The sequence below is a fragment of the Mastigoproctus giganteus genome, chromosome 5 (genome assembly GCF_048544385.1).
Source record: "Mastigoproctus giganteus isolate SK-2022 chromosome 5, ASM4854438v1, whole genome shotgun sequence".
NCBI classification, from domain to species: domain Eukaryota; kingdom Metazoa; phylum Arthropoda; class Arachnida; order Uropygi; family Thelyphonidae; genus Mastigoproctus; species Mastigoproctus giganteus.
In genome coordinates, this window is record NC_143579.1 from 48170554 (window position 1) to 48184942 (window position 14389).

Here is a 14389-nt window from a genome sequence, read left to right on the forward strand (position 1 = left end):
TGGGAGGGATTTGTCACCCTTTTTAGGAACTGGCTGGATACGAGCAAATTTCCAAGCAGAAGGAAAAACGCCTTTGGAAAAAGAAAATGAAAAAAGGCGGCAAAGAATAGGAGTAAGTTCAGGAGCACAGGTTTTGAGAACAAATGGAGAAATACCATCAGGACCTGGAGCTTTCTTAGCATCAAGATTCATCAAATTCCTTCTGATATCCTTTTGACGGAAGACCACAGGAGGCATTGAATGGAGCGTGTTGGGAATGGTGGGAGATGTTTTACCAAGATCATTAATACATGAGCTGGAAGAAAAATGGAATGTTAGCAGGTCAGCTTTATCCTTGGCTGAAGTGACAACAGAACCATCTGGTTTGGACAGAGGTGGGAGCAGAGATGGGCAAAAGTTGCGCCCAATAGCTTTGGAAAGAGACCAGAATGCTCGGCTACCATTAGGACAAGAAGCAAGTTTTCTACTCTTAGCCTGTTCAAACTCGAGTTTGGACTGATTAATAACTGCTTTACAATTGTTGCGAGCTTTGGTGTAGGCAGAAAATGAAACTGAAGAATTAGAAACAAGCTAATTACAATATGCAACATTTTTCTTTTGAACAGCCTTAGCACATTTATTGGAAAACCAAGGTTTAGATAAAGGACGAGATTTTAAAGTGGAGTGTGGAATAAAGGATTCCATTCCTGCAAGAATAATTTCACTGACACGTTCTGAACAAATGTTGACATCAGAAGTTTTGAAACAGTAATCCGACCAAGGAAAAGAAGAAAAGAAGTCTCGCAGGTCATCCCATTTTGCATTCTTGTAATGCCAAACAACACGAGGTTGGGAATAGCCATGAGATAAAGGTTCCATTGGAGAAGAGACAATCACCAAGTTGTGATCTGAGGTGCCTAAAGGACTCTCCCTTCGACCGTGTACTTAGAAGGGTTGTTTGTGAGAAAAAGATCAAGCGTATTGGCTGTATGATTAGGATTGTCCGGTATTCTTGTAGGTAAATGAACAATCTGTGCTAGGTCATTAATAATTGCAAAAGCCTTAGCATCTCGACCTGCTGAGTCGGTGTGACTAGAAAACAGAAGCCAGCTGGAGTTATGAACATTAAAATCACCAAGGAAAATTACCTCACTGTTAGAAAAGTTGGACTGGAGAAAGCCAAGTTGCAAAGAGAGGAAGTCAAAGAGCTCCAAGTGATTAGTGGAGTTGGGAGAACGGTAGAAACAACAGATGAATTTGACACAATGGGGTAGAGAGATTTTAAGCCAGAGAGGACCAAAGAGAGGAGATTCCAAATTGCCAAGTCTCTGACAGGGAATATCACAACGGACATATGCACAAGTACCACCTTTGAGGCAAAAGGAATCATACAGTGAAAATTTGGGCATCTGAGATGAGCAGTAGTTGAATCAACCGATTACTGAGATTCTGTCAGAAAAAGTACACGGTGTACTTTTTCTGTCAGAAAAAGTACACGGTGTTTGGAAGACTGCAAGTGGAAATGGACATCGTTGAGATTAGAATTGAGACCACATATATATGTGAAATGAATTAGGAAGTGCTTGGGAGGTTTAGACCTTTTCACAAATAAGTTTGTTCTATTAGTTTGGCAATTCATGGTGTATTGAATAGTAAGATAAAGTGGGTGGGACATGCTGTATGAAGTAATGAAATTTTTGGATATGGCTTACACGTGGTAAGAATATACCCAGATCCTTGACATAACGTGGCCTCAACAATGCCCCCCCCCCCGCATACACACTACTCGGACTCCCTCAAGTCACTATCTGGCAGAGTAGAGGTAGCAATATTATACACTAGCTGATCCGGAAGCCTCCTTTGGCTGGTGCAGCATAAGCCATAGGCTTTCTTGCACCATACGGCCGTTACTAATACTAATACTAGAGAGTTACCAATAGGTTCAGTCCGGTGTACTAACTAGTGGCCGGCCTGTGAACACCGTTTTAGAGCTGTACCCTCGAAATGTAAGGAATATTGGATCTCGCCACGACGTTCATCATAACCTCAAAAGTCATCAATCATACTGCATGATGGAAGAGATGGGGTAGGGTTGACTGGAACTTAGCTCTAGAGACAACATGGGTTCCACCACTTAAAACCACACAACATGGGTTCCACCACTTGTGATGAATTTGATGAGAGTCATCTACCACCTAGTACTGCCTGGTAACATAGAGGGGCAGCGTTCCTCCATGTGGTGTGGGCACCACACCTCGACCCCTGCTAACGTTGGTTCACACCTGGGTGGTCACCCACCATGTACTTGTGCATAAAGGTTATACCCAGGATTACTAACAGTCCCACCATCGTGAAGGTGCAGGCAGAGGATTTGGCTGTCACAGACCGTCCAGACTTTGCCGAAATTGGGTCCACTTGGCTTGAGTGTCACCCGAATATCAGTTCCATCAGCGTTTTAGACTCCCAGGTAGTAAGTACAGCTTGTCATCAGGCCCATCAGGCTCTCAGCTGCCCACATCAACGCCAGAGCCAGCACTGGTCATCACGCAACGCAGCGGCAACCCCCAAGGCAGAATGCGCTGGTCCCTCAGGAACTAGTAGTTGTTGGTGACTCTATTGTCAGGGAAACGGGAAACATCCTTTGTGAAAAGGATAGGTGGAACAGGACCAGGGTATGTCTGCCAGGGACAAAGGTTGATGACGTTGTAGAGCAGATATCATCTTTTAAGGGCACAAAAGGTGATATAGTTGTACACGTTGGCACTAATGATATCAAGAGTAAGAGACCGGCAGAATTACTTAACAAGTACAGGTCACCGATGAAAAAAAGCCGTGAATTAGGGTTGAATTTGAAAGTGTCTACAATTCTGCCCAGACACGATAGGAGGGAGTATATGATGAGAGCCTTGTCGATCAATTTGGCCCTGGAAAGATTGTGCAAGGCTCAAGAGGTAGAATTTTTTTCAGCCTGGATTGTACTTGTTAACAGGAGAGACTGCTTCTATAGGGATGGGATACACTTAAATAGAAAGGGTGCAAGAATATTTGCTGATGCTATCGAGGCAGTGTTGGGTGGGTCGGAAAACTGATAGCTTGGGGGGATACAAGGACTAATAGTTTAACAGTAGCCGTAGGCAGAGTTGAAGATGATTCTTGCACAACTTCTATTAGAATAAGTAGCGACCTGGAGCGAGGGGTGTTGGTGGTTTCAGTGACGGGTGGCAGTCATCGTAAAACAGGTGGGTATATGGGATGTGTTAGAGTAACTCAGAATAAGAATAGGTGCATGTATACCAATGCTAGAAGTATAGTAAATAAATTTGATGAATTTGAAGTGTTGGTCAAGACATCAAAGGCGGATATTGTTGGGATATCAGAGACATGGTGTCACACTGATATAAGGGATGCCGAACTGGAATTTGGGGAGTACAATGTGTACAGAAAGGATAGAAAGGGAGGAGGTGTTATGCTGTTAATTAAGAAAAACATAAAATCAAAAGAAGTGCATCCAGTTGATATAGATGAACAGTGCACTGTTGAGTCAGTTTGGTGTGACATAAGCACTGCGAAAGCAAAAATAAGAGTAGGAGTGTGTTATAGGCCTAATGACTCGAATGAGTACAATGAACAATTGTACAGAGAAATAGTGGGCTAGTAAATCGGAATGTCTTATAATGGGGGATTTTAACTTCCCAGATATTGACTGGAACTTGTGGGTTGGGCACTCACACACTAGTCAGACTTTTGTGGATTTATTGGATGATTGTTTTCTGCAGCAGCATGTTCGAGAGGCAACCAGAGAAAGTAATACTCTTGATCTGGTTGTCAGCAGTGATCATTCATGTATTAGAATTTGCAGATAAAAGAACCACTAGGTGGCAGTGATCACAATCTACTGACGTGGGATTTACTTAAAGATTTAATTACCATCAGGGGTAAAGGAAAGGGTTTTTGCTTCCGTAAAGGCGAGTACAGTGGTCTCCGACAGTTTTAAAATTCTGTACAGTGGGATCAACTGACGATGTTACCAACAGTAAATTCTAAGTGGGAAGCATTCAAGGAATTAATCGTGGAAGCTACTAAAAGTTTCATACCTATTAAGAAATATTGTTCAAGGTTTAGGCCTAAATGGTTGTCAAATGAACTAATGAGACTCGTAACAGAGAAGAAAAATGCATGGGATGCATATAAATTATCCAGCGACTCAGAAGCCTATGGCAGATATAGGTTAATCTGTAATCAGGTAACAAAGGAGGTTTGGCAGCCGAAGGCAGATTGCGAGAAATCCTTGGCAAAAGATGCTAAGAAAAACAGCAAGGATTTCTTTACTTATATAAACTCTAAAAGGAAGGGGATGAATCAGATTGGTCCACTTGACATCGATGGTTCGACTGTTGATGATCCTGCTCAGATAGCAAACAAACTGAATGAGTATTTTGCATCTACATTCACACATGAGGAGTTATTAATGGAGGAAAATGTCAGAAGTTTTTCGAATTGTAGCAGGATACTTAATGATTTTGTAATAACTAAGAGCAAAGTGGAAGAGAAACTATTGAAGTTAAACGTAAGAAAAGCACCTGGAGTGGATGGGATCTATCCAGTTATATGAAAGGAGGCGGCAAAGCAACTAAGCAAACCCTTAGCCATAATTATGAGAGCATCCTTGGACCCGGGGGAGGTTCCCACGGACTGGAGATGTGCAAACGTATCCCCAATTCACAAAGGGGGATCGAAGGGTGACACGAGTAATTACAGACCAGTTAGTTTAACTTCTGTTCCGGGTAAAATAATGGAGTTGCTGGTTAAAGATGCATTGCAGGATCATCTAGACAAGACTGCAGCAATAATTCAGACACAACATGGGTTTGTTAAGGGAAAGTCTTTTCTGAAAAATTTGATAGGATATTATGATGTGGTTACAAAGGAACTGGATGCAAAAATAATTTTGATATCATATATTTGGATTTCAGGAAAGCTTTTGACACTGTTGCGCATGGAAGACTATTGTACAAATTGGAGCAGAATGGTATTAAGGGTAAGTTGCTACAATGGATAAAAGGATGGTTAAGTGCGAGAAGACAGAGGGTGGTAATCAATGGGTGCTGCTCTTCTTGGACTAATGTTATTAGTGGAGTCCCACAGGTTTCGGTGTTAGGTCCACTGTTGTTTTGTATATTTATCAATGATATTGATGAAGGTATATCAGGCTTAATGTCGAAGTTTGCAGATGATACAAAGGTTGGCAGGGTTGTTAATGGCAGTGTGCTACTGCAACAGGATCTAGATAATTTAAGCAGATGGGCTAAGAAGTGGCAACTGAAGTTTAAACTTGACAAATGCAAAGTACTGTATATGGGTAGAAGTAACCCCAGAGAAACGTACCAACTGTGTTGTACTACACTTAAGGTGGTATAAAATGAAAAAGACCTGGGAGTAATTGTGCAGTCAGATATGAAGTTTTCTGAGCAATGCAGACAGGCTGCCAGGGTATGTAATGGGATTTTGTCAATGATATATAGGAATTTTGCTAGCAGGGAAAAGGAGGTGATTATCACTCTGTATAAGGCAATGGTCAGGCCACGCCTTGAGTACTGCGTACAGGTCTGGAGGCCTCATTTTAGGAAGGATGTAGATTTACTTGAGCGTGTACAGAGAAGGGCAACAAGATTGGTGAGGGGAATGAAGGGATCCTCTTATCAAGAGAGGCTTAAATTCTGCAAATTGCAGTGGCTGGAGACTAGGCACCTGCGTGGTGATCTGATTGAGGTGTATAGGGCCTTGAATGAGTTCAGCACGCTGAATTCTGATGGGATCCTTCCACTTGTTCAGATTACGAACCTAAGGGGGCATAAATTCAAATTAAGAAAGGACAGATGTAGAATAGATGTGCGGAAATTTGCCTTTAGCCAGTGGGTGGTTAATTGCTGGAACAAACTTCCATCTGTCGTTGTGGAAGTTGATAGGTTGAATAAATTTAAGGAGGAACTGGACAGGCATTTGGAGGGAATGGTGTGATTTTTTTTTTTTTTTGGCTGATGCTGCCTAAGCTCATACATTTGCTTTCTTGCATCACATGCAACTACTACTACTACTACTTGTCTGGCATATCTGAGAGAATGTCTGTGACAACCTCAAGGACCAAAAAATACGTATGTATTTTCTTGGTTTATAATTGAATTTATTCTAATTGGTATAAATGAAATGATGGAATTAATTTGGTTAAAAAAATTACTTTGGAAATATCTCTAGAAAAAACAAACAGAAACTGGTGGTTTATGTGATAGGAAGCAGCATAATTTTTGCAAGAAGTGAAAATAAATATACAGAAAGAAAAGAGTAGGTGAAATAACTGGACCTTGAGGTCCTCCATTGTGCACCATTCACATTGGATGGTCTGCTATTACTATTATACCCAGGATATCATGTCCACTGAGTGCTGGGGCACCCACTTGAAAATGGTAAAAGACTGATCATAAGCTATATGATCTGTCTTTTACCATTTATAAAGATGCTCTTTCATACCTAAAGCTATAAAGAAGCTTTTTCATAATTAATCAAATTCCTCTGAAATATCAGGAGCAACTTCTTAAGTTTATCCAAACTTTTCCATGAAATTTGTTAAGAGAATAATATAATTAAAAGAATTCTATATTTTTAAGAACAAAGTGCATTTAATAAATACTTTATAATTGTGTTGTGCTGTGCTGATAATCATAATTCTTTAATACCCTTTTTCCTCACTTGTAGGACACCAAATTCAATGAAACAGAAGAATGGTTTCCCACCCAACTTTATACATTGCTTGGATTCATGTCATATGATGCTAACGTCATTATATTGTCAGAGGTACTATTTATATAAATAACTTTGAAAAACAAATTAAAATTATGCACATTGTCATTTCCAGAATTAGAAAAATTAATGAAAATATATTATGTTCATTCTGTTTTATATAGTGTTAAGATGGGAAAAAGAATCCTATTCTTCTCTACTTTTGTATTATATTTTTTATATGTTAGCAACATTACAATGTGAAATGTAGTAATCTCAAAAAATTATCACTTTTATCATTTGTATTAATAGTAATCTTTCCACCACAAGTGTGGAAAGTGACTTCATGCGGTAGTTATAATAACTGTCCCCCACACTGTGCCATATGTCTAGGATCAAATAACATCAATGATGTGAGGAACTTTTATTGGGGTTTTTTCACTTAATTTTCATCATTAATTTCATTATCATGCCCCAGATTAGAGCAGCAGAGCAATGGGCACAAAGTAGCAGAGTGCTGTGACTAGGGGGAAAACTGAGGGGATGATTCTCGAACGCATCACAGCTTACAACTAGTGAAATGTTTGCAGAACTCTCTGGAACAGGGCATGATCTAGCCAAGGAGGAGATCTTATGTGTGTGCTAGGTGCAGAGACTGTCAAGAAATTAGGCGTCAACTCAACGTTCCAATAGGCGTTTATGAGAGTTTGAAGAGATGGGTAGATGTCCTCGAAGGTATTAAAATGAGGGACCCATCAAGCTTTCAGCTGCCAAACGCAATGCCAGAGCTCACTCTTGTGCATCAGGCAACACAGCAGCAGTTTCCAAGGCAGAATGCACTGGTCTCATAGGAGTTCGTTATTATCAGGGATACGGGTAATATATTGTGTAAAAAGGATAGATGGAATAGGACGAGGGTACGTTTGCCAGGGGCAAAAAGTTGATGATGTTGCAGAACAGATATCGTCTGTTAAGGGCACAAAGGGTGATACACGTCAGCACTAAAGACAATGTTCTACATATCGGCACTAATGACATTAAGAGTAGGAGGTCTGCAGATTTATTTAACAAATACAGGTCAATGCTGGAAAAAAGTCTTGAGTTAGGGTTAAATTTGAAAGTGTCTGCAATTCTGCTCAGACATGATAGGAGGGAGTATATGATGAAAGCCTTGTCAATGAGGCGCCTCCGTAGCCAGGTGGGAAGGAGCAGCAGTGCATCATACGCTTCTTGATTAGACCACGGTTCAAGACCATCACCACCAAATACGGAGGATGCGGAAAGGTCAGGGAATGACCACCGCATATCCCGGAGCAATATAGCCTTAGTTGCTAATGTTCCTAAAAAAAAAAAAAAAAAAAACCTTGTCAATCAATTTAGCCCTGGAGGAATTGTGCAAGGCTCATGGGGTACAATTTTTTTCTGCATGGTCTGTGCTTGTTAACAGGAGAGACTGCTTCTGCAGGGATGTGATACACTTAAACAAAAGGGGTCAAGAGTATTTGCTGATGCTATCACGGCAGCGTTTAGTGGGTCGGAAAACTGCTAGCTTGAGGCGATTTGCAGGCTGAAAGTGATTCTAGCACTGCTTCTCTTAGAATGAGCAGAGGCCTGGAGGGTGGGGTGCTGGGGTTTCAGGGACTGGTGGGAGTCATCATGAAACAAATAAATACATGAGCTGTGTTAGAGTAACTGAAAATAAGAATAGGTGCACGCATACTTGCACGAACACTAATGCCAGAATTCTCTGACCTTTCAGAAGTATAGTAAATAAATTTGATGAATTTTTAGTGCTGGTGAAGACATCAAAGGTAGATATTGTTGGGATATCAGAGATATGGAGTCACACAGATATAACCAGGGCAAAATTGGAATTTGGGAAGTACAATGTATTCAGAAAGGATAGACAGGGTAGGAAGGTAGGAGGGGTTATACTGTTAGTTAAGAAACACATAAAATCTAAGGAAGTGCATCCAATTGATATTGGTGGACAATGCAATGTTGAGTCAGTGTGGTGTGACATAAGCACTAGGAAAGCAAAATTGAGGGTAGGAGTGTATTATAGGCCTAATGAAGATGAGTACAACGAACAGAAAAATATAATGGGCCAGTAAATCAGATTGTGTTATAATGAGGGATTTTAACTTCCCAGATATTGACTGGAACTTGTGGGTTAGTCACTCGGACACTAGCAAGTCATTTGTGAATTAATTGGATTATTGTTTTCTGCTGCAGCATGCTCAAGAGAGAACCAGAGAGGGTAATACTCTTGATCTGGTTATCAGCAGTGATTATTTGTGTATAAAGAATTTGCAGATAAAGGAACCACTAGGTGGAAGTGATCATAGTGTTCTGATGTAGGATTTACTTAAAGATATAATTACCATCAGAGGTAAAGGGAAGGGTTTTTGCTTCCGTAAAGGTGACTACGGAGGTCTCAGATAGTTTTTAAATTCTGTACAGTGGGATCAACTAATGATGGCACCAACAGCCAGTTCTAAGTGAGAGGCTGTTTGTTTGTTGTTTGGTTTTTAGGAGCATTAGCAACTAAAGCCATATTGCTCCGGGATATGTGGTGGTCATTCTCTGACCTTTCCGCATCCTCAGTATTTGGTGGTGACGGGCTTGAACCCCGGTTTAATCAAGAAGCGTGTGCTACGCACTGCTGCTCCTTCCCACCTGGCTACGGAGGCGCCAATTGGGAGGCATTCAAGGGAGTAATCGTGGAAGCTACTAGGCTTTTCATACCTATTAAGAAATATTGTTCAAGGTCTAAGAAATATTGTTAGGCCTAAATGGATGTCAGATGAACTAATGAGACTCATGACAGTGAACAAAAATGCATGGGATGCATATAAATTATTAGGTGACACAGAAGCCTATGGCAGATATAAGCTAGTCTGTATCAAGTCAAAAAGGAGGTTAGGCAAGCGAAGGCAGATTACGAGAAATCTTTGGCAAAGGATGCTAAGAAAAACAGCAAGGACTTCTTTACTTTTATAAACTCTAGAAGGAAGGGGATGAATCAGATTTGGTACACTTGATATCATTGGTTCGACTGTTAATGATTCTGTTCAGATAGCTGATAATCTGAATGCATATTTTGCATCTATATTCACGTGAAGACTTATTAAGGGAGGAAAATGCCAGAGGTTTATCAAACTAACAGGGTGCCTTCATGATTTTGCAATAACTGAAAGCAAAGTGAAGGTAAAATTGTTTAAGTTAAACATAAGAAAGGCACCTGGGGTGAATGGGATCTATCCAGTTATATTAAAGGAGGCGGCAAAGCAACTAAGCAAACCCTTAGCCATAATTATGAGAGCATCCTTGGACTCAGGGGAGGTTCCCATACACTGGAGATGTGCAAATGTATCCCCAATTCACAACGGGGATCGAAGGGTGACACGAGTAATTACAGACCAGTTAGTTTAACTTCTGTTCCGGGTAAAATAATGGAGTCACTGGTTAAAGATGCATTGCAGGATCATCTAGACAAGACTGCAGTAAATAATTCAGACACAGCATGGGTTTGTTAATGGAAACTCTTGTCTGACAAATTTGATTGGATACTATGATGTGGTTACAAAGGAACTGGATGTAAAAAATAATTTTGATATCATATACTTGGATTTCAGGAAAGCTTTTGACACTGTTGCCCATGGAAGACTACTGTACAAATTGGAGCAGAATGGTATTAAGGGTAAGTTGCTACAATGCATAAAAGGGTGATTGAGTGGGAGAAGACAGAGAGTGGGAATCAATGGATGCTGCTCTTCTTGGACTAATGTTATTAATGGAATCCCCCTGGGTTCAGTGTTTTGTATATTTATCAGTGATATTGATGAAGGTGTATCAGGCTTAATGTCGAAGTTTGCAGATGATACAAAGATTGGCAGGGTTGTTAATGACAGTAATGGCAGTGTGCTACTGCAACAGAATCTAGAAAATTTGGGCAGATTGGCTGAGAAGTGGCAGCTGAAGTTCAACATTGACAAATGCTAAGTACTGCATATGGGTAGAAGTAACCCCAGAGAAACATACCAACTCTGTGGTACTACATTTAGGATGGTAGAAAATTAAAAAGATCTGGGAATAATTGTGCAGTCAGATATGAAAGTTTCTGAGCAATGCAGACAGGTTGCCAGAGCAGGTCATGGGGTATTGTCAATGATATACAAGAGTTTAGCTAGTAGGTAAAAGGAGGTGATTATCCCTTTGTATAAGACAGTGGTCAGGCCATGTCTTGTGTATTGCATATAGTTCTGGAGGCCTGATTTTAGCAAGGATGTAGAGTTGCTTGAGTGTGTAAAGAGAAGGGCAACAAAATTGGAGAGGAGAACAAAGGGGTGCTCTTACCAAGAGAGGCTTCAGTTCTGCAAATTGCAGTGGCTGGAGACTAGGCACCTGCGAGGTGATCTGATTGAGGTGTATAAGGCCTAGAATGGGTTAAGCATGCTGAATTCTGATGTGATTCTTCCACTTGTTTAGATTATGAACCTAAGGGGACATAAATTCAAATTGAGGAAAGACCGCTGTAGAATAGATGTGTGGAAATTTGCATTTAGCCAGCTGGTGGTTAATTGCTGGAACAAACTTCCATCTGTCATTGTGGAAGTTGATAGGTTAAATAAATTCAAGGAGGGACTGGACAAACTTTTAGAGGGAGTGGATGTATGAATTTTTTTTTTTTTTTTTTTTCTTCTGGCTGATGCTACATAAGCTCATCCGCTTGATATCCTACATCATATGCCTCCATTACTACTACTACGAACCAGACATCTTATATAATTCATAGTCAAAATATTTTTAAGTGTATGAGTTGTTACTGCTTGAGTAATTTGTAAAAATATGAAAACGTACAGCATTAAAACCTTATTGGGGTTTTAATGCTGTTGGTGTTTTGAAGTTGCAACATTTGGTGTTTTGACTGTCATCGTTTGGTTGTTAACATTATGACATTCAGCAATTTGATTGCTTCCCTTTCTGTTTAGCTATTGTTACTATAATTTAGGGAAAAATATTAATTTATGGTAAGCGGATGTGTGCAGATATAAACGTCGCATGTTAATATTATGTCAATAATATCAGTCTCTATTTAATTTCAGACGTGGAATTGTGTTTGTTGCAGTTCACGACTGCTATTGGACTCATGCATGTGATGTAAATATTATGAATAAGGTAATTCTGAATTTATTTTATTATTTAAATAAATAATTTGATAGTAATCATATCTCTACATTTGAAAATTTGTTCTTAAATGCATGTTGAATTTCAGTTTTTTAAAATAGATTTTTAGGATTCACTTCTAATAAGAATTTCATAATCATCACTTTTTTCATGCGTTCTTGTTTTATTTAAGCAGCTACAAAACAGCAAAAATGCCTGGGGTTGCTACAAAAGCATAATTACACAGCTTCAAATCAGAGACAATTGAAATATTAATTGTCAAAGGTAAAGAAAAAAGAAAATGTACATAAAGTGAAGACAAAGCAGTTAATTGAAATCAAGTAAAAATAAAATAAATGGAGGGATTAATCAGGCTGAAATGAACAGTTAGGAGAAAAATTTAAGACTAGTATTTCTCACACACATTACAGAATCAGAGTTATAGAAGTTGAAAGAAAAATCAATTTTACAATTCAGGTAATAGATGCAGTTAGAAATTTCAGTTGCCTCTTGAAGTATTCAGGGTTATCAAATAACTCCAAGTTTGCTTTGTTGATTGAGCTTGCCGTTCCTTTATATCTCTTATTCTAATCCACTTTTAAAACAAACATATTGTTATTGCTCTATTTTGGATATTTTCAATTTTTAATTTTTGGTAAGCTGCATGGGGAGACCAGACTTGAGGAAAATTCTAGGGCTGGTCTAACATAAATTTTGTACAGAAAGATGACGAGGCCAATTGATTGAAATCTCTGTTAACTCTTTTAAGAAAACCTAGCTTTTTGTTAGCTGCCCTCACGTTTGAGACATGGACATCAAAGGAAAGTGATTCTTTTATAAAGATACCCAAATTTTTGGCTGTACTAACTTTTTTGATCATCTTGTTGTTGATGGAATAAGAAAAATTTAGTTGTGTGTGTGTGTGTGTGTGTGTGGGTGCGCATTGGCAAAGCTCATCAGCTCTCACTTATTTTCGTTGAGTGCCATTTTTTCCTTTTTCCATAAAACAGTAGGAATACCATCCGGACCTCATGTGAGGTCCTTTTTCATACTGTTCATTTTGCTCAACAGTTCAGCTTGGTTGATTTCAGAAACTGTTATTGTATCTGTGTAATTGAGAGGAAAATTTTCGTTATCTTTAATTACTTCGTCGACTGTATCCGTTTTGTAAATTCCTTCAAAGCTGCTAGACAGGTAGTCTGCCCCAGACATAGATGATAGTTCTTTGGGAATATCCAGTGTGTTTACAACATAATTTTGATTTTTTGCCTTGAAATGACTGAATATAGGCTTCATATATATCTTTTGCCTCAAAGACTCTTCTTTCACTGAAACCCAAGTATTTGTTGTAGTCCTGTTTTGATGTCATCTTGACCTGTCTTCTTAAGGCAGCATATTCATTATAAAAGCATATTTCCTTATTTTTCTTAAAACTACTATGCATATTTCCTTATTTTTCTTAAACTTACTATATATTTTTCATTTTTTTTGCCAGTAAGGATTTTAATTCCTTAGAGAACCTGTGTGGTTAATTTGAATCAGAAGCACTACAGCATGGAAAAGGTTGTTTGTAACTTCATTAATGATTTGATAATTGGTTTTTGATTTTTAATAGGAGTTCCCAGTTACAGTTTTTGAATGCATAATTCATATCAGGCCATTTCACCTTATTGAAACTGAACATCTCTTTTCATACTAAATCTGTATCTTTAACTGAGATCTTCTTAACAGAAAAAAGCCATGGGATTGTTGTTGGCTTTGTTGGCTTATAGATCTCCAAAGGAAAGTTGAAGATTAAATCCAAGTTGTTCTCATTTCTAGTGGGAAATTTTCAGTTCAGATTCAGATTTAAAGAAAGAAAGATTTTTGAAATCTACCTTTAAGTGTCCACATATTAGTTTGATTGGCATTACATCCATTATAGGTGTGTGGCATATTAAAGTCCCCTAAAACAATTAAATGGTTCAGTCCCAGTTGTTGATCAGAAATTTTTGATCTATAGTGTTCTCGAATTCCATCATAAGAGAATTATCTACAGGTGGTGGAAGGTAGACAAGCATAGCATAACAGGAATAAGGACCGCTGCTCAGCTGTAGGAAAATACCTTCAATGTTAACCAAAACTTTAATTTTTGAGATAGGAATCTCGTTTTTGCAAATGATCATGAGCCCACTGTCTTTCTTATCCAGTCTATTATTATGGATCACACCAAATCCCGGTGGTACTAATTCACTGCCCTTAACATCATGAGTGAGCCATGTTTCCACTAAAAGGTAAATATCATAATCTTCTAGTAATATAAGGGAGTAGGTGTCTTTAAAGTTGGTATTGTTAAGACATTGCATGTTTTGATAATAATTTAGAAAATTATCTCGTAAGTGATCTTATTTTGCTAAACTAGAATACTATTTTCCTGTGTTTTCTTGATTGTCTGTAATTGCTATTTATTTCCATTTTCAGCATTGGT

At 38.8% G+C, this 14389-nt stretch overlaps 1 protein-coding gene across 1 annotated transcript in view; it reads left to right on the forward strand.

Annotated features, from left to right (window-relative positions):
• PolrMT (mitochondrial RNA polymerase) overlaps positions 1–14389 on the forward strand; it is a 395821-nt gene that overhangs the window by 351047 nt on the left and 30385 nt on the right. The window contains exons 28-29 of the mRNA XM_090374544.1: positions 6730–6828; positions 11862–11934. Coding sequence (XP_090230670.1) covers positions 6730–6828; positions 11862–11934 — 172 coding nt within the window. The remainder of the gene's footprint in view (positions 1–6729; positions 6829–11861; positions 11935–14389) is intronic.